General features: G+C 42.7%; 1 protein-coding gene across 1 annotated transcript; it reads right to left on the bottom strand.

Moving 5' to 3' along the window:
- Positions 1-4,090: 4,090 nt before the first annotated feature.
- Positions 4,091-21,413, bottom strand: adam17b (ADAM metallopeptidase domain 17b). The gene is made up of 18 exons (XM_030047671.1): positions 21,205-21,413; positions 20,142-20,274; positions 19,571-19,704; positions 18,281-18,369; positions 18,009-18,189; positions 16,998-17,128; positions 15,674-15,760; positions 14,181-14,291; positions 13,139-13,283; positions 12,802-12,893; positions 10,742-10,891; positions 10,281-10,480; positions 9,286-9,389; positions 8,577-8,711; positions 7,249-7,379; positions 6,018-6,185; positions 5,525-5,581; positions 4,091-5,441 (listed from the first exon to the last, which is right to left on the bottom strand). Exons 1-18 carry the CDS (start codon positions 21,299-21,301, stop codon positions 5,028-5,030), a joined length of 2,559 nt encoding a protein of 852 aa, XP_029903531.1. The 5' UTR covers positions 21,302-21,413; the 3' UTR covers positions 4,091-5,027.
- Positions 21,414-21,637: the final 224 nt, after the last annotated feature.

The raw sequence follows: 21,637 nt of genomic DNA, 5'->3' as shown, positions 1-21,637 counted from the left end.
TGAAAAACTAAACCTCCCAGCAGCTCTGAAGCGTTAGGTTAGATCATGTGGGTTTAAAATGCACATCTTTAGATAGTCTTAAAATGTATTTGATCTAATTTGATAAATATTAGGCCTTAAATAAAACTATAGGATTAAAGTTGAATTTATAAGCTCATGATTTCTATTTCTCTGTGTCGAAACAAATCTTCTCCAAGAAACCTCAGTCTCCAGGATGGATTCATACCTTCATACCAAACTCAGAGGAAACTGTTGTAATAAGTTAATATTGACCCACCACAAATAAATCCTTTGTACTCACCTGCAATGAGAGCATCTGAACACAAACATGATTTATCCAAAAATCACTCAAAACCTTTGTCAAACTTGGTCTTTAAGCTTTAAGCAGACTGCCTCTGACGGCAAAACAGTCATTTAAAACTATTTCCTATGAAGCAGAGGGCGTGGCATGTTGATGTAAAAATTACAGGAGTAAATTGTAAATGTGTAAATTTGATTTTTATCACACATGTACAATCAGAAGAATCAGCTGATAGGATGAAATTCATTTTTTCATCTCGTGATTTTAAAAACAGTGTGATTGTAGGAGGAGGAGGGGAGGAGGGATTTTTATTTTTGGAGCGAGTGATGAGTGATGCACGTTTTCAATAACAAGTCCCACACTGATCTCTTGTTAAAACACATGTAGCCCTTTTATTTATGGATCCACTGCACGTGTTATGGCTGGAAACACAGTGGCGTTCTAACGCATGGCAGAGAAATAAAACTCATATTAAACACAGAAGGTGGAGCAGTAGATGGATTAAATAATGACACTCCACAACACAGCAAATATGGCAATGACAGAACAGGGATGGACAGTAACAGACACAGTACAGACACACACACACACACACACACAGGTGCATCAGTGCATGGGAGCAAATACACACACACACACACCACAACAGAGTTTAGTTTGTAATATTAAAAATATTAAAAATCCTTATTGCTTGTGGGTGCAGACGAGCTGTGAAGGCACTGAGTTCAGATCAGTTTAACGCTGATTGTCAGTTACAATATTAAAGAAAAAACAAATAAAAATGTAAAAAAGAGCTGGCGTTCCTGCAGAGTGAGGTCATGGCTTCATCAGAGGTCAGAGGTCAACCTGTGCAGTCATGTGACCTGAGGCTCTGTAACAGTTTGGAGAAGCCGTGGCGCCCGCTGGCATCCGTCACTGTTTATCTGGATTTGCATATTGTCTCTTAAACTGCTTGTGTTTTTTATCACCTGCAACAGCAACTACAGATGGAAATGAGCTTTCTTGGAGTTTTTTCTTGAGTTTTTTCTCTCCACCATCCACCGCCAGCTTTCCATCTGTCTTTCCTTTTTTTTTAAATCGCAGAGCAGAAACTTTATTCCCCACAGCTTCATCAAGCCTCCAGTCTCCCGACTAAATGCAGCAAAGAATCCTGAAAAAATCCTGGGGCTTAAAATCAAACAACCAATCACCTCAAAGGAGGCGTGGCTTCCTCAATCTGATAAATTAGCCTGCAGTTTTTAATTCAGCTTAACTTGGCTACAGAATGGAAGGCAAGTTTGACGGTGATGGAATTTGTCACCATCCTAGGAAAAAAAGATGAGCTGGTGAGCTGCATGAGGGTGGGAGGGGCTTAGAGGGGGAGCTGAGTCTCAGGTAGGAGGGGCTTAGGAGGGGCTGGATTTCAGATGGGATGGACTTAGAGGAGGAGCCAAGTCTCAGGTGGGAGGGGCTGAATTTCAGGTGGGAGGGGCTTAGAGGAGGTGCTGAAGAATTCTACAAAGATACGAACGGAGAAATGGAAGATAATCTGGCATCAGCACATTTGGCATCTTGACCTGATAAATAACTAAAACAATTATCCATCTATCAAAACTGATTAATTTTCTGTGAGTCATGTCAGCGCTATCCCACTGCACATCATTGCTGTCATTGTAAATAAGAAATGTTCTTAATTGACCTGCCTGGTTAAATAAAGGTTAAATTAAATAAAATAAAATTTAAATAAATGTTTTTTCTTTGTGTATCAAAACCAACAGTGCAGTTTCAGAGCGACGGCGTGAACGAGAAACACTGGCAGGGGATGATGGAGAGAAAAACGAGCACCAAACGCCACGGCTGCTGCTTTTGTGCTAAAAAATTAAATAAATAAAATTCAGGGCATCAAAATGTCAGGGAGCAGGAGTCGTAGTGTAATACTGATTTACCCTCACAAACCTCTGACCTGTGATGAGGACGTTCAAATTTCCACACCAACGATTCATTTAGTCGTTTTTCAAATGGGACTCAGGCCCCGCCCCCTTCCAGAGTACCATGAAAACAAACGCAGAGCAAAACCAGGTTCATGTCTTTCACTGCATTCGACACCAGCGGCGACCGGCTGGGCTGCTGAGCTGCTTTCAGGAAATATTGAACAAAATAAAAAAATAAAACTCCTCCACACACCGGCTGCTGGACAAATAGTTCATACAAAGTCACGGTAAAATATGGCAAAACTCTGTCATGTGTCATCTCACCCATTTTAACAACACAAGAGGCAAAAACAGAATTAAAAAAAAAATCCCAATCCCATTTTTCATTAGAGGAAAAAATAATCTACCAACATACAACAGATATTATGGCGACATGTCGACACTATGGCTTTGTTTTCACTGTAAGAGGCTCTGACTGCAGCTGACTGACAGCTTTAACTCTAACTGCCGTGTGGAAAAGGTTAAGCATTTTCTTTTTAACTGGTTTAATCCTGGTTTAGGATTCATTTTTAACTGTACAGCTGACTGTAAAAGGAGACGTCGCCTTCCATTGGTTTACAATGGGGACGTTTTGAAATGCTAAAACTGGCGGCCCATCAGCGTGAAGACATACTGCACTGCAAAAACGCAAAATCTTACCAAGATTATTTGTCTTATTTCAAGTCAAAAATGTCTTATTTCTAGTCAAAATATCTCATTACACTTAAAATAAGACATGATCACCTCAGAAGTAACTTGTTTTTAGACAATTTTCACTTGTTTCAAGTGAAATTTCACTTGAAACAAGTGAAAATTTGCTTGTTTCATTGGCAAAATTTGCCAGTGGAAAAAGTGAAAATTCACTTGAAATAAGTGAAAATTAGCTAGAAACAAGAAACAAATTTTGGCAATGAAACAAGCAAATTTTCATTTGTTTCAAGCAAATTTTCACTTGAAACAAGAGACAGTTGTCTAAAAACAAGTTACTTCTGAGGTGATCATGTCTTATTTTAAGTGTAATGAGATATTTTGACTAGTAATAAGACATTTTTGACTTGAAATAAGACAAATAATCTTGGTAAGATTTGAGTTTTTGCAGTGTGTCAGCCAATCACGCTCACAGAGTTGATGCTGACGACAAAAAAACAAAACAAAACTGCAGCCCAGACAAAGTGTCCGCCTGCCTCACACAGGTCAGGTACAGACGGTAAAACAGCCAGCAGCCTGATGTGACTGTTGACTTACTGGTGACACAAATACAAGCAGCCTGTGCACGTCGACATCCCACAGAGTCAGTGAAGAAAAGTAACAGAGTTCAGTTTCAGTGTCTCATGATATTAAAAAATACATCGTATTTTAGTAAAAATCCTCTTAAACTGCTGGACTGAAGCTGAATTATCCAAAAAGCACCGTTTAGATTTTCTCTGCAGGAAAATATTCCAGAGAGAGAGGATCAGACTGAAATGCTGTTTGTGTTTGTGGCTGTTCAGAGGATCTGATGTGACTGCAGAGGGAAGCGAGGAGCAGCGATGAGGAGAGTTAAAGTGATGCAGAAACGCTGCAGCACCTCTGAAATGTGCTCACGAGTCTTACGGGTGATGTGGATCTGGGTTTTCAGTAACGAACCCAACACTGACCACACACAAGTCCCACGGACACGCATCCCAAACTGCAGGAAAACAGTCAAGTAACTTTGTCACATGAAAACCTTGTAACTTAAACCTTGTAGCAAATTCCACAACTTGTTGGGTTGATCAAACTCTCTAAGAAATCTATTTGACAAAGGAAGAAAAAAATTTCATTAAATAAAACAATGTTAAAATCTTTGTTTCTAAAAAGCTTTTGAAATAGCCCCTTTTTTTGTGTGTGTGTTTTTTTTTTTTTTTTTTGGTTTACCTCGCAAAACTTACATGGGTTTTCAACGGGAATAACAGGAGCAGCTGAGCGGAAATGGACAAACAGCTCAAAAGGAACGGAAGAAGGGAAGTACTACAAGGTAACACAAAAGTATTGCGAGGGAACCTAAAACATATTGCAAGATAACACAAAAGTTATTGTGAGGAAACGAAAAAGAAAATCTTGCCATGACCCTTCAGGGACTCCGTAGAATATCTGCTGTTTGCAGTAACAGGTGATACCAGGTGTCACGGTTTGGCTGCAGGTTGTCTTGGAGGTTTGAGTGACCGTCCTGTAACTGGAGGCCCGCTGGTTTGATCCTTGGGCTCACTGCATGTTTTTGTGTGTTATTTTGACACGATGGATGTAAACTTTCAAAGTACAAGTCCAAGCTAAAAAAGAGTCGAGTCTGCCTGCCAGCTGATGTTTCACTGGCCGGAGAAAACAGGATGTATTTCAAGAGAAAGCGCCGCCTCCACAGAGCGGCAGGGTCTGAGCTGGTTGGCATAGGCAGGAAAATATTAAATTCATTGTGCTGCACTGATCCTGTAGCCTGAATTCAAAATACAAAAATCGCAATAAATTGTAATTTTGAATCACAATACTGAAATCACAATATTTGTAGAATTTCTGTTGATGAAGATGCTTCTTTGCTTCAGTTCTGTCTGAGAAATCTTTGGTATTGAGTAACTTGGTGTTTTTGGATTCGACAACCCAACCAGCTCCGTGACCTCTGACCTTCCTGTGGAGGGGGGCAAAAGGAAAGCTGGCGTTCTCCCTCCGGGTTAAACACAGATTTAAAAACATTTCAGCTCTAAGCCCAATCCAGCAGTCCCTCTCTCTCTCGCTCCCGACCCTTCACAGGTTCGATCCCCGGCCTCTCAGCACTCGGTCTCCTTGCCGTTGATGCGGTGCTGCCGCTGCAGTCTGTACAGCAGAGCCTTGTCGCTGCGAGCCGCCCCGCCCGGATCCGTCAGGTCCTCAAAGGAGCGCGGCGCCCGCCCCCCCGCCCGGGCAAAGCCCTCGTCCAGCGCCTCCTCATCCAGGGGGGAGTCGAAGCTCGGGTCCTCCTGGATGGTGGCCATGCGGGGGCTGTCCAGCGCCGGCAAGGGGGCGGGGCCAGGGGCAGGGATGGGGGTGGGGCCTGGGTTTGAGGTGGGGGCGGGGCCAGAGACAGGAGGGGTGCTGGTCTGCTGGGGGCCGGAGGGATGAAAACGCAGCGCGGCGGTGGAGAAGTTGGGCGGTTTGAAGATACGAACCGAGGCTGACTCCAGGCTGCTGAGCAGCTCGGCATTCTGGGAAAACGCACCATCAGAGTCAGAGTCTATATGAAGCTACGGCTGATTAAATTTAAATAAAACAAAGAATCCATACTCACACTGGGGAAGAACAGAGACTTGGTGGTCTGTTCATACTGCTGGTCCAGCTTCTTGTCCTGAAGATCAAAAGATTAAAAACTGAGAAACAGATTTTATATCAAACATTTCCTGTGATTTGGTTTCATCAGGACCCCTGCTTCAAATCATGCTCAACACTGAAAGTTCTGTTAGTTTTCATGTCTGAAAGGGAAATTTTCCATTTGCCAGATGAAAGTTTCATTTTCACTTCAATTTTCCATCATGAAGTTTGAACAAAAAAACAATCGAATGATTCAAATCATCGCTCGGCACATCTAAAATCTGGGTGAAAAATTTGGATTCTTCGTTTGCTGGTCCACACAGTTTGGTCTGACATGAACGTCTCTTCTGATTACCATTCTATGTTTTACAACCAATTCTTTCCCCGTGCCTTTGCACCGGGCTTATGGACATCAGACCTAGTTCCTGTGCATTTCCTGCCTCTGGCTAAAGAGCAGTGAGGAGGCGTCGTACCACACAGTGCACCAGGATGCTGAGAGGAACCCAGAACAGCAGCGAGAACACCACCACCGAGCCCACGATGTTGTCGGCCAGAAATTTCCCAAACGTGTTGATGTCCAGTTTGTCGATGAAGTCCCACAGCCGCTCGATCACGTCCTGCACCTGCTTCATGCACTTCCCCTGCAGACAGGAAATGAGCCGCGTCAGGACAGGAAGTGACACCACCAGCGAGGCAGCAAACAGCCAGCCGTGTGTCGGTGATAAAACTTAACAAAGACGGCTCTACAGCTACAATTATCATTTAACCTCCTTCAGTAGCAACTAATCCTAAACACAGAAAATGTGAAAATGCTACGCCGATGACACACCGCTGTATACTGCGTTTGACCCGAGTGATGACCAAACTCTCTCCCCTTTATCAACTGGTTTGCCTGCAGTAAACAACTGGATGCAGACCAATCAGTCAAGTTTTAGTGAAAATTTTACCGATTGATCCGCGAGCCAAAAGAGAGCTGGTTCTCTCCAAACTTGGCAGCCTAACCCTACAAGTTAAATCAGAGGTCAGAGGTCACAAGCCTGGGTGTTATCCTTGATTCAGACCTGAATTTTAAATCCCACATAAAGGTAACCAAAGTAGCTTTCTTTAATTTAAGGAATATTGCACAGGTACGACTGTTCCTATCCCAACATGATGCCGAAAAACTAGTTCATGCATTTATTTCAATCCGTGTAATGCTCTTCTCACTGGTCTTCCAAAACAATCCACTGATAAACTTTTAATTAGAACAAAAAACGTCTTTTACTGATTTACAGGCTCTGGATGTTTTGGGACTGGCCTATATTACTAATTCTTTGATGTTTTATAATCCTTCACGGCCTCTTAGATCCTCTGCTGCTGTTTTTCAAAAAATACAAACTATTACATAAACAAGAACGTCATCAGCTAAGTCTTTTTAAATTATGCACCAAAATAATGGAATTCCCTCCCCGCGGCTGTAAGAGCTCTGTGAACATTTTTAAACCATTCACATGTGTGCACTGCTGTCGCTGTTAATTTTTCCATCTGCACACCTGATCATGTGAACAACTAGAGCTGCACATTTACAATTTGCCTCTGACCTGCTGCCCTGCTGGACATGCTTGTTTTATGATCGTATAGAAATGAACTGGCGGCAGGAGGCCCGGCTTAAAGCTTTTCTCAGGTGTAGAGAAGAAGAGGAGGAGTGTTGAGGAGGAGTCTCACCGCTCCGTCGCAGAAGCCCACGGTGCACGGCTTGCCCTTGCGGAGGAACAGGAAGTTTCCGGTTTTGTCCTGATGGGGGGAGCAAACGCCGCTGTGGCTCCGACAGCACACCTTACAGGTCGAGTGGGTTTCTACAGAGGAGGAGGAGGAGGAGGAGGAGGAGGAGAAACCAGGAGGAACCAGGAAGCATCACAGTGAGTCACCAGAAACGTCCTGACTTCCAAATCCTGTCTTAACTGTTTGGTAACCATGGTGATTTGACTTAATGTCGCTAACATCCTAAAACTGCTTAGAAACAAATCTTCTCATAGCAAATACTTTATGTTACATCCATCTCATGTTTAGGAAATGACAATCAATTTAGTTCATCTCCTTTTTACCTCAGAGTTTATCAGGTAGGACGGTGTATTAAGGCACTATAGGAAAAAAAAGTCATACAGAGCAGGGGAAGGAGGGGGGAGTACTCAGAAAATATCTTGGATATTCTCAGATTAAAGTGGTAAATTTATGAGAAAACCTCACAAATTTATAGATAACAACTAAAAAAATTCTGAGATTATAAAATCAAAAATTTATGAGGAAAAAACATTTTCTTTTTTTTGGTCAAGGCAACAAAAAATAAATAAATAAAAGAAAAAAGAAAAACTTTTTTTTCCTCATATTTGTGACTTTAATCTTGGATTTTTTTTTTATTTTTATTTTTTTTCCTTTTTTACTCATACATTTGTGATTTTTTGTGGTAATTTACCAGTTTAATCTCAGAGAATATCCAAGTTTTTTACACATAAATCAATGACTTAAATCTTGTAAACTCTGAGTTTTTTTCTTGGAAAAAATATTCTGATGTTTTGGGGCATTTTTATCATTTTTGACGGCAGTTTGACTAAGTTTTAGTTTTAAAAATAAAAATAAAAAAAGTTTGACTAAGTTTTAGTTTTAAAAATAAAAACTCAAACCGTAGCAGCGACATTAGGCTGACGTTCCTGCCGCCGGAAACGGGGAACAGTTCCTTGTAGAAAACTCTCTAGAAATTTTTTTTTTGTTTCCGTTTTTGTTGCAGCAGCAGTTTTGCTGTTTGCTGGCCATATAATCCTGGTTTAATCCTGGTTTAATCCTGGTTTAGGATTAAATAGCTTTTTAGGATTAAACCAGGATTAAAAAACAAAACAAAAAAAACAAACTCAGTTTTAATCTTCCCACAAACACAAAGGCTCCCATGATGCAGCTGCAGACGTGCCTTTGAGCCAGTAATCTCCTCACTATCAGGAGCATTTTCTACCTGCACATTAAAAAAAATAAATAAATAAAATCCTCAGAGGGTTTGGTACCGTTGCAGGCGCAGGACTGCAGGTTCAGGACGGCCTCGCAGAAGGGAATACACACTCCGCTCTGACACTCGCCGCTGTCCAGACACACCGTTTGGTCCGGAGCGTTTTCCGGCGGCGGACACTCGCTGCTGTTTCCTGTCGACACAAACAACCAGTCAAATCCTCCAAGCTGATTGGCTGTTGGCTGGGCCACATTCATTCAAAACCACTTTGAAAGTGACAAAACTATGTCCAGAAAAATAAACAAATAAACAAAATAACAATTCATTTAAATATTAATGCACCAACCCAAAACTGAGGAACTATCATGCTGCCACTGCAAATAGACAGATAGATAAATAAAAACAAGTACCAAAAATAAAGAACGTGTATCCTTTCACCTTTGAATGGACTACATGTATAATGAAAAATCTCTGCAAAGTATCTATAGAATAGAATAAGCATACATATAAAACAGATGTATAATCATCACATATAATTTTTAGTAAAAGAGACTGTCAGACCTGATCCAGGCTTATGTGTATATGTAAAAGCCAAATATAAATGTGTCAAATATATAAATATATGAGTATAAAATGATATACTCAAATACTAGTGTACCCAATGATATACTACAGTAAGACGTATGACATCATCTGGAGGGAGACAGTTCCCTCTTCTCCTGTTGTTCATATAAATCTGATATGAAATCGATGTGTATTGATCTGACCTGTGCAGTAGGACTTTCCCTTGCAGGTGGCGTCGATCGGCTCCTGGCAGACTTCCCCTTTGGACTCGAACTGGCAGTCTCTACAGCACGCGCTGTTCCGGTCACTGCACACAGGCACACAGGTCAAAGGTCACAGGTCATGTTGGATTTCATAAACAGGTCTAGTCGCAGACTTTCAGCATAACCTTGAGGATTTTTTATGACTGAGGCAGATTCTCAAGGAAAGCAAAAAACCAGCTGTGTTTGACTGCGACTGGATTTCCAAGACCTGCACAACTGAGAACTGCTGATGTGGATAAACAACAGGTTGAAACCAGTCAACCATTTTTTTGTTGCTGCTGTTTTTTTTACATAACAAGTGCCTCACACAATGTACAGTGGTGTATTAGGGTGTATTAGGGCCATTGTACGAGGAAAAAAAAAAATCACAGTGCATCAGCAGGGGGGTGTAATATTTCAAGAAAAAAGCTCAGAATTTCAAAGATTTCTGAGATCCTCCTCATTCATTTCATATGTTTCTTTACCCAGTAATAGCGGCGTAAATAATACGTTTCTTTACAATATAAAATATTGGAGAATGGTCCAATATTTTCCATTTTCACAAAGACAGCCACGAGACAATTTCGATTCGATTCGGTTCAGGGGCCGACGATCGATTTCAGACGATATCGTTACGCCCAGTAGTTTGATCACAAGGCCGTGTTTCTGTTTTAGGTTCTTCATGTTTCCTGAGGATTTTAGCTCACTCTGTTTGTCAGTTGACCTGTTTTTTTTTTTTTTCTGAAATCCAAAATATTTCCACACAGCTGACTTAATCCTGATGGATCGATGGATGGACTGACATTTTCACTAAGTATCGAACATATTGAATCATTACACTCCTACCTAGCACTTCTTCCTCTGTACTAACGTGAGACCTGACCCCTGACACTCGGCCTCCCCTCATCTCTAACGCCTGACCGTCTCTCCCCGCTGAGCTGCTGGTTCCGGCTCACCTGCACTGGGTGTTGGGCTTCAGCCGGCAGTCGGCGGTGCAGCAGCGGTCCGTGTTGATGTGCAGGAGTCCCGGGTCGCACTCCTCGCCCTGCTCCACCCGCGAGTTCCCGCACACGTTGCTGTTCCTCTCCTTGAAGCAGGACGCCGCCTTGGACCTCAGGCGCTTCACGATGGACCGCTTGCTGCAGTTGGAGAAAAGCTGGAGACACAAAGCAAACCTTTCACCTTTCAATCTGTCTTTTACTGATCCTGGTTCATTTGAGAATATGAGCTGACCCAACCTCCTCTGCGGGATCAATAAAGTATTTCTCATTCTGATTCTGAATTTAGAAAGATAGATAGATAGATTTAGAATTTGAAAGGAAACACACGCTGACAGTTCCTCTTGACACCTTGACTGTGCGTGCGTGTGTGTGTGTGTGTGTGTGTGTGTGTGTGTGCAGGACGGAGGCTGCAGCACCTTGTTGTTGACGTGGTCTCCGCTCACGGCGATGGGGTACATGACGTATTTGCCCCCCTGGTCCTCTCTCGGGGCGCACGGGTTGTTGTCGGGGTCGTGTTCGGCGCCGAAGTTGTGACCGAGCTCGTGCGTCGTCACCAGGTCGGCTTCCTGCGGGAACGAAAGAGAACTCATTGGTTTTCCTGAAGGACCGTAATGAGAAGGACTTTGGTTTTAGGGCAAACTTTTTCCACTCATGTATCCCATCTGAAAGATTTTGAGATGGTACTGAGCTAGACGAGGTCATGACATCACTGGAGGAGCGCCTTTAACTTTGACCGGTGAAATAATTATGTCAAACAACAGCAAGGAAGGACTTTCCCTTGCAGGCGGTGTCGATTGGGCACTTTACATTTTGAGTTTTGGAAGTGACCACACTGACCAAATGCCTCGGCTGCTGCCTGTCAGTCTGCTGAGGGAAATAAACACACACCTGCTGCGGTCGCCACAACCTGGAGTTTTGTATCTGAGCTCAGGAACAAAGATCACACCTCCAACACTTCCCATTTCCTCACACCTAATCAGTTCCTCTCTGCTTTGTCTCAGTTTTTGCATCACTCCCCATCCCGTGTTGGGATCATCACTCAGAAAAAGTTATGTACCCCACATTGCTCGTTACTTTTTTTTAAAGTTCTGCATTACTTTACTTAGTTACTCCCTGTGGAAAGTAATTCGTTACACTCCTCATTACTCGTGTGTTACTCTGCAACACGGCCTGAGCTGCATCGTCATGTAACTGCTGGTTAACAAAATAATTTTAAACCTCACATCTGCCCTCGTATCGGCACAAACTCCCATCCTGATATGAAGGACAGACACGTGATATTTCTCTCTGCTCTATATTAAAGTAACAGCACAGTAAAAGCAGCCTGTTTGATGCTTTTTCTGCACTTTACTGGAACATTCTTCTCCTTTCACACAACAAATTGGAAATAATATGCACACCTCCAGCCCTAAAAAGCTGTAGACCGCTCTGCTCTGCTCTGTCCTCTCTCCTTCATGAACTCTGGCCAAAGTGAGGTGACGACTGGCGAGAGGTCAGAGGTCAGAGGTCAGGCGACTGCTGCATGAAGACACAGACTGTTTTTTTTTTTTCTATCTGCCCGTTATGCAGAGAACTGAAGAACTTATGGAACATAAGTAACGCCTCAACTGTTTGATTACTAACTGTAATGTGATCACTGAATTTAGCAACAGTAACGTGTTAACTTACTGTGTTACAGGTGAATGTAATGTGATTACAGTAACGTGTTAACCCCAACACTGTCCCCATCCCAAACACGGATTTACACTCTTAGGTCTCCTTTCCAAGTTAACTAGCAGCAAAATTATACCCATTGCCTGCCAGTTTTTGCAGATTAATTAGCTCATTATGCTAAATATTCAACTGCCCAACATGTAACTTTCAGCAAACAAGTTGAATTTCATCCACCAAGCCTGTACATGACATTTAAATCATAAACGCTCATGGGAAACAACTTGTCTACAGCCTGATTTCCTTATCTCTCATCCTGCTCCGTCCACGTGCCATCAAGAGATTTATCAGCTGATTACACAGCAACATCCGATCCCTCACAATAACCTCCCTGTACGCTCCGCTCCGTGTCTCGCTGCAGCTCCTGCTGCCCAGAATATTAACTGAGAGGGAATTAACAACACAAGGCAGCTTTCTGAGCAGCTGTAATGGGCTGCAGTCGGCCGTGGAGTCACCTGACCGATATCGCGTTCCCAGTCGAGGTTTTTTTGGTTTGTTTTGTTTGGTTTTTTTTTGCCGTGCTCTCAGAATTGCATGCCTTTGCAGTTTGGTCATTTTGGGAAAACAGCACGCTCTTCCTGCTCAAACCTTTGGTGAACATGCACTGTAGTTTTGCAGCAGGATATGTGGACAAAGACAGGAAAGTATCTGGAGGTCAGATCAGTGCACTTTTCTGTGGATGCCAACTGGAACGAGCCGGCACGAGGTGTCCTGATGCGGTAAACCCCACCCATGTGGCACAGAGGGAGGAGGAGAGCCAGCCCACCTTGGTCAGGATGGTTTTCCCGTAGTTCTTGGTGCTGGTCAGGCCCGTGTTGAGGTAGATGGGTCTGTGTTCAGCTGAAGACGGGGGGCACTCTGCAGGAAACACGACTCAGTGAGGATTTTAATTTAATCTAACCACAGAAAACGTTAGCGACTGCTTGAAAGATACAGAAATTTATGACGGTATATTAGTGCCATTAAAAAGAGAAAAAACAAATGCAGAGCTGGACAGAGGGAGGTATTCTGAGATTAAAGTCATAAATTTATGTGGAAAAAAAAAAAAAAAAAACTTCAAGAATGCTCAGAGTATAGAGTGACAGCTGAGGCAGCAGACTCACTCTCCGAGCAGAGACCCCCGGGGATGCCCTGCCTAGAGGGGGCGACGTAGGCCAGGCCCAGCGTGCCTTCGTCAAAGTCCTGGTAGGTGAAGAGGTGAGCCAGGCACACCTGAGACGCTTTCTCTGCGATGTCCACGCTGAACTGCTGCAGGGACACAAACCAACAGCGGACCAAACATCACGATACTTACTCTTCACCAGTGTGCAACACACTTGTGCCAAGCATCGTTATTTAATTTGCACATTTGAGCTCCTATAAGATGCAGTGTTCACCCTGTTTCAGGATATGAAGTGGAACTGCTCTGCCATGTTCGTGTCGCAGTGCAGATTACAAAACGACTGACTCCTGCTTGTTGGAAGATTATCTTGCCTTTTTCAAGGATGATCTTACAGTTTATCACACATGGCAGAAACACCTGCATCGTGACACCGTGGCTATCGTTGGTAACATATCGTGATTGTGAATTTCCTTCGGGATGAATAAAGTATCTATCTATCTCTATCTGATAGTAGCATATTATTGGTTACCATGTGGTTCCCACCTGTCCAGATGGTAACCCTGCTCTCGCAAATCTAGATTCAAACTCATGATTGTGGTGAGGGTTTAGGTTTGGGTTTGGGTTTGGGTTTGGGCAGAGTGTAAGTGTACGTGTGCCAGAGGGTTACCATCCAAACACGTCTCTAATTAAGACTACATTTCCCATCAGCCCCGTTGATTCTTGCCCCCACTCTTCCTCAACATGTTGGAAGTGGATGTAAATTAAAATTTCAACCAATAAAACTTTCACAAATTTATAAACATCTTCTCTCATCCACCTGTGCCTTCAAAATAAAAGTCTCGCTCCCAAACTGAGATCCTTTTAATGGGGTATTTAACAGGGTAACTAGTAACCTATTACATTTCAACAGTAACTTTCCCAGCACTGTTGGTAACCCTAACGCTAACCCTGCTCTTCTCACTTCAGTCTCCATCCATTTCCTTTCCCCTCTTGTCTGTCTCTTGGTCTTTGACAGTGTGTGTGTCTGGAGGTCGTCTTCTTACCTCCAGCAGCCTCTTGACGTCCCACACGTCCTTGCCCTCCACCGGGCTTCCTCTCATGTTGAAGTGACTTCCTCCTGGAGCCACCGGCGTCGGGCTCTTCTCTATGATGATCTGACAGGCACACACCACAGGTTTACACATCATCATCATCATCATCATCATCATCACCATCATCATCGTCACACTTTACAGGAGGCTGTAAGCCGCTGGAGCAGCTGTTGATGTTTGTCAGCTTGCCACAACATTACCACTGTTTTCACTGCAAAAACGCAAAATCTTACCAAGATTATTTGTCTTATTTCAAGTCAAAAATGTCTTATTTCTAGTCAAAATATCTCATTACACTTAAAATGAGACATGATCACCTCAGAAGTCACTTGTTTTTAGACAATTTTCACTTGTTTCAAGTGAAAATTCGCTTGAAACAAGTGAAAATTTGCTTGTTTCATTGGCAAAATTTGCCAGTGGAAAAAGTGAAAATTCACCTGAAATAAGTGAAAATTAGCTAGAAACAAGAAACAAATTTTGCCAGATTTTGAGTTTTTGCAGTGTTCAATGGAGGGTATGGCAAGGCAAGGCAGTTTTATGTCTACAGCACATTTCATACACAGAGCAGCTCAGTGTGCTTTACATAAAAACAAGAAAAGTGAAAACAAACAATTGAAAAGAAACAAAAAATTTAAAAGAAATAAGAAAATCCATATAATAAAAAAAACAATTGCAGAAGAAAATAATAACAATTAAAATCATTATATTTAATAAATAGGTTACAAAAGTGCAGAGAAATACAAAAAAAAAAACTAGGCTAAAATGGAACATAAAATAGGAGCACAGCAAAAAAAATAATGAATTGCTTTAAAATGATAACAAATCAAAATACTAAGAAGCTTTGAAAGAGCTCAGCCACAAGCACATGAGAGGAGAAATGTTTTTAGCCTGGATTTAAAAACATTCACACTTGGGGCTGATTTCACTTCTATTGGTAGTTTGTTCCATTTGTGTGCAGCATAACTAGGGGTGGTGAAAAAAATCGATGATCGATTAATCACGATTATGTTGTGGATGATTATGAATCAATTATTAAATTTTTAAGAATCGATTATTTGGTGACACTGTTCTTTGCGCTTCACCAAGCCGATCAGCGATTCGTGCTCGATCCCCTCACGAGAGGTTAGACAAACACCGCGAGACAGCAGAGGAAAGACACAGACGAGAAGGAGCGCGGTAATCGAGAATCGCTAATAATCGAAAATCGGTTGTTAATCGAATCGGGACCTCAATAATCGTAATCGAATCGAATCGTGAAATCACACAGATTAACCACCCCTAAGCATAACGTCTGAATGCTGCTTCACCATGTTTAGTGTGAACTCTGGGCTCAACTAACTGACCTGAGTCCAGATCTCAGAGCTCTACTCGGCTTATATTCAGTTACCATGTTGTTGTTATGGTCTGAACACTGTTTCCACATGCCGTCCCATCATGCTCCTCACCTGCTGGATCTGGACGCCGTAACCTTTGAACTCGTCGTCCCACGATGTGTTTCTGTAGATGTCGTCCACGCGGTCGATCAGTTCGATCTGGAAAACAAAAAACAAAATTAAAAACAAAAGCAGTCAGGACGGCGGCTCAGACTCCTTACAGCCACGAGCAACAGACACAAACATTCATTCATCTGTGCGATAAAAACTCTGAACGCTGAATGAATCCTGAATGAATCCTGCACAAGCTCTTTTTGTTCACATCGCTCCAGACGTCTATCATTCTGAGTTTTTAATCACACTGTTTTATGGCATGTATTGCTTTTTTGATGATTAGTCATGAACTTTTAATATTATCAGTTGATTTAACTTGTATTTGAATTGTTTTCACTGCTTTAATTGTTTCTGGCCTGTTGATTGGTTTTCATCCAGGCTTTTATTCTGAGCGACTGTAGCTGTGTGGTTTGAGAGTCGAGTCAGATTTCCCTTCATGGAACAATAAATTGTTTTTGTTTTGTTTTTTTGTTTTCAGTTCAGTTTAGTTTCCAGAGTGGCTTTTCTGGTTTCAGTTCAGAGCACAATATCATTTCAGTTAGTTTTCATTTTGTTTTGCTTTTTGTCAGCCTAGTTTTCATTTTTATTTCAGCTGAACTAAAATGTGTTTTTACACCTAGTTTTAGTTTTAAGGTTCGTTTTCGTGAACTAGAATAACCTTGATTCCAGCCAGTCAAAACCTCCCACTTCCCTGCAGTTTTAAAGATAACAGGAACAAAAGTCAAATTGGAGAACGTCTGATCCATCACTGGAGTTGATGCTCAACTCTGAAGACGTTTACTGAATTCCTCTGGTTTATTTACTTTAATGCTTCCTGATCAGTGCTAACTCATCCCAGCGGTGCGACAGTGGACAGGACCTGACCTGCCAGCCTCCTGCTGGGTGAAAGCTCTTAAATGATTTTTCAATCTACTTGTTGAAACGATTTAAAGTAAAGATGCTGGTATCTTATGAAACTAGACGACTTAAGGAATCAGTTGATGCCGAGCGTGTCATGTTAGGAGACTAAATATTGCTGCAAAGTTCAGCTAAATTTTGTCGAGGGAAAAACTGTCCTGTCTGTTTCCAGCAGGGTCCCTTGACCTCTGACCTCCAGATGTGTGAATGAAAATTTTACCATTTTACTGTTGTAAAATGGTGTGTGTGTGTAGACTGGGGCCTAAACAGTCTTGGAGCTGCATCAGTTGGCTTTGACTGGAAAGCTGAGACTCTTGTGGGTTCAATGAGCCACATGTGATCAGTGTGTGATGATGTGAGCTCGGTCAGTCGTGTGTTCTCTCACCAGGTAGTTGAGCGTGGTGCTCTCCTCCTCGCGGCCCATGTGCTTGAAGAAGCGATGATCGGCCACCAGCAGCAGAGGACAGGTGTTCCTCCTGTGGTCGAGAACCTGACGCTTCCCTCTAACCGCAGGCTCTGCAACACACACACACACACACACACACACACACACACACACACACACACACACACACACACACACACACACACACACACACACACACACACACACACACACACACGCACACAACAGCTTCTTAGTTATTCATGTTATAGTAGTAGTAGTAGTGCTAGTAGTGGTGCTAATGTTGGTGGTAGCAGCAACATTCACAGTAGTGGTAGTAGTAGTAATAGTAATAGTAGTACTACAGTAGTTGTGCTGCTTAGCCAATATTACTTTAGTAGTAATCAGTGCCGTCCCTACACATTTGGGGGCCCCGGGCCAAAAATCATCTGGGGGCCCTCGTGTTTGATCATGAATGGATTTGATCAATGTGGATACGAAAGATGAATTTCTCCAAATTTGATCATGATTCACTGTAGCTGTATTTATATTGTATTATATATATATTATATTGTATTGTGTATTGTAATTGTATATTTTTTTTTTTAACCATTTTTGGTAGTTTTGTGCTAAATTTATGGTAATTTTGTGGTAGTTTTTTGTAGTATGAGTCACAAAAATGTAATTATGAATATAGTTTTATGCTAATTTTTCTAAATAGGTTTTTGGTCATTTTCCTGTAATTTGTCTTGCAAATTTTCAAAGTTTCTGATCAATGACTTCTATTTTTTTTTTTTTTTTTTTTTTACTAATTTTTAGACAAATTTCAGATCATTTTCTACAACCTTTAAAAGCCTTTCATTTAAACACAAGAAATATTTTTTGGATATTTTAAGGTACATTTGTTGCTAATCTGCTCGCTTGCTCCTCCGAGCTGTAAAAACAAGACGACGCCCCGCTCTCCCACTTCTTCTGCGGTTGATGTGAACGCAGCTTCCAGCCTCTACTGACCCTCGTCCTCCTGCTCCTCCAACATGGCCGCCCTCACGCTGTCGGGGAGGAGGTGTTTGGGGTCGGAGGTCACGTAGCCGCAGACTGACGGCTGGTGGAGTCGGCTCAGGTTCCTGATGTCCTCCGACCTGTAGACCAGCAGGCGGCCATCAGGGGGCGACATGGTGAACCGCCACAGAGGCTGATGGGAGAGGAGAGAGCAGGGGGCGGGGTTAAGGACAATGACATCATCACAGAGAAACACGACACCCGTTAACTCGGCGGTTTCTTACCTCGACATTATACTCGGCCTCGTCGGTCAGGATGTGAGCCGAGAACTCGTTGTCGTCGATATGAGCCTGAACACGCGAGTTTTCCTCACCTGGAAATGAAAAATCACTCAGTTTTAACTGCAGCTAATGATCGATTCTATCTATTGATGACTTTTTCCAATAAAAATTTAGAATAAAGTGTCAAAACTAAAGTCAGAGTCGAATGGAAAGTTAACACAACCCAAAGGGATTTCTTCAGATTGCTTCCTTTTTCTGACCAACAGCAAAAAAAACAAAACAAAACAACAACAACAAACTAATAACCTCATGGTTTATGAACTCAGAAAGTTAAAGCCCAATTCAGAAAATATTAGTTTCCAAAAAGAGCGTTTGAGTTTTAAATTAGAGAGCGGATCAGGCTGCAAGTTTCTGTCTGAGATTTTGCTCGTCCTCCGTCTCCAGGTCACTTTCACCACCTGAAGCAGCCTGCGTGTTGCCTTCAGTGTCGTCACGTAAACTCCAGCACTGTACAGGAAGTTGCTGAGAACAGACAGCGGCTCCATCATTTTTTCACTAAAATAACACTGATGTGACCAAAACTGGACATAACATCTAAATTTTTGTCCATCCCGGCCGAACCCACCAGGTGCGGGTCAGGTATCCCCATTATATTTTACACACTGACATGGGATGTCTGTATTTTCTTGAACCCGTTCCAACGGGATTAGAATTGCTGTTGAATTGCAATAGGACGGCAGTCTTTGAGGTCATTAAACACATCACCACAGGAGGACGGTGGTCTGTGAGGTCATTAAACACATCACCACAGGAGGACGGTGGTCTGTGAGGTCATTAAACACATCACCACAGGAGGACGGTGGTCTGTGAGGTTAGTTTGGGTCCCTCTGAATGCCTCTAAAGCAGCGGTTCTCAACTGGGTTTGTGCATATCCCTAGTGGTGTGTTGCAGTACTGTAATGGGTACGTGGGTACGAGATTTTTTAAAAAAAAAAGTTAATTTAAAAAATATCAGTCATGCATAATTCCTAAAATAACCAGCCTATGCTATAACAAACTCAATAAAAATGTAAAAGCAGAAACAGAAAATCTGATGGAGCTGGGCTGGACCTATCCGTATATGATTTTTCCTAGTATTATTATTATTATTATTTTATTTTATTTTATTTTTTATTTTTTGCACTGGTCAGGGGGATTTCTCAAATATCTCAAAGGGGGAACATTATTCAGAAAAGTTTGAGAGTCTCTGCTCTAAAGCCAGTGGGCCGCCCCGGTCCTGCGGCGTCAGTCTTACCGATGACGTGTCCGGTGAAGTAGTTGTGTCTGTTGACCTGGTAGCTCCGCTCTCGGCCGTCCTCTTCCACCACGACGGCCTGGAAGTCGTCGGTGAAGAGCTCGGTGTTGGTGCGCAGGTACAGTCTGAAGTGCCTGCACACAAACAAGAGCGCCGTTTAACCCCTTCCCATTCCTGCCCTTTCTTAGACACATTGTAGTGTGAGGGGGGCAGTGGGGCTTCTGAGGAGGTCAAAGGTCAGCAGTGGGCCATCTGAACGGTAAGGGGTTACAATCAAAAAGACATCCAGCGTTCCAACAGTCGATGTAATAACTTCCCACCAACATAATAAAACATTAATGTGATAACGATTTGCACTGTGTAATATACTAAAACAGTTAAATTAATAAATTTCCTGCAAACATAATAAAAGGTTCAAACAAAAGGTTCCAACATGGCAGCATTATTGTTTCATTAGCAGGTTGTTGGTATTTCCTTCACTTTGTCCCTCTGAACCAGGCAGGTCGACGGGGGAATGTGCATCAGTGGTGAAAACAGAAACAGGCAGAAGCGGGGATGAAACACCTCTGACCTCTGCAGGGCGCTGAAGCTGAGCAGCCGCTCCACGTGGCTCTGCGTCTGGACGTCCCGGCGGCGGACAGAGTGAGCCTGCAGGCTGGACAGGGGCAGCACGTCGAAGTCCTGCAGCATCGAGCTGAGGGAGGCTGAGGGAAATACAACCAGCAACCACCTTCACATTTAAAGGGATATTTCACCCATAATGCATGATGCATACTCAGTGTGTACTGTCCTCAATCCCTGCAGTGCAATAAAACCTTCTATCACAATGTGGCTCATTTCATATTGTGATAATGATATACAGGATATCATGACACAGTATGTTCTTGTTTTCGTAAATTTGATGAAAACATTTTCTATACAAAATAACTATAAGCATCACGACAACCTTTTGATAAGTCTGTGAGGTAAATACAACTGAGAGGCACGTTCTCTTTTCTCCTTTTATTTTGAAATGACACTGGACAGAGCTGGGCTTTTTTCAGAACACATGGAGCGAAATATCTGAAAAGTGTTTTTCCAACAATATAACTCTGACAGCAGGAACATGTCAGTCTGAAACCCTGGAGCCAGAGGACCGACTCCTACTTTTTTACTTTGAAAGGTTCTGTTTCATAATCTGAACCATATCAAAAATTGGTTTATTTGTTTTTCATCTTTTTCTCTTTGTGAAATTTGTTTACACTTTTCTTTTTCTTTCTCCATTTTGCTGAAATTTTAAGGCACTCCTTATTCTTTCCTTTTGTCGCAAAATTTTGTACACTTTTTTCTTTTATCGCAAAATTTTGTAGGAACTTTCCTTCTTCCAAAATAAACTGTAGGCACTTTGCTTTATCTTTATTTGCAAAATTTTAACGGCACCTTAACCCTTCTGAAACATTTTATAGGCACTTTTCTTTTTAATAAAATTTTGTAAGCGCTTTTTTTCCTGACAAAGTTTTGTGCGCACTTGTCTTGTTGTTTTTCTTGTTTTTCTGTTCCTCGGTGCTGCCCGGGGCCGCCGTGTAAACATGGTGGTAGTGTCCCGGCCGGGACATGCCCGGGCCGGGGCCGGGCCGGGCCGGGGTTCTACTCACCGTGCTCCCGCTCCGGCACGGCGGCGGGCGGCGCGGCGGCGGCCGCCTCTCCCGGTAAGAGAGTGAAGAGCAGCAGCAGCAGGACGACGGGCTCCATGTTGGCCGAGGCTCGTCACAGCAGAGCGGCCCGGGGCTTCTTGGCGACTGGAAACATCCGAGCGGCTTCAGCTCCAGCAGGAAGCCGTCCGCCCCCCGATCCGCCACCGCCGCACTCCCGGAAGTCACCGAGCCGCGTCAAGCCGCGCCGCGTATGTACAGCACGGGACCGGAAATGGACCACAGCGTCTTCACAATATTTGATGATGATGATGATGATTACAATAAATTCATATACATAAATACAAAACTGTAAGACTTAACACAAATTTCATGTAAATGTGAATTTAAAGAATATATAAAGGCTATCAAGTCATTAGTCCGCTGAGCCATAACA

Source organism: Myripristis murdjan, chromosome 24 (genome assembly GCF_902150065.1).
Source record: "Myripristis murdjan chromosome 24, fMyrMur1.1, whole genome shotgun sequence".
Classification (NCBI taxonomy): domain Eukaryota; kingdom Metazoa; phylum Chordata; class Actinopteri; order Holocentriformes; family Holocentridae; genus Myripristis; species Myripristis murdjan.
Note: the sequence above shows the minus strand (reverse complement) of the source record. Positions and strands in the feature narration are given on the sequence as shown.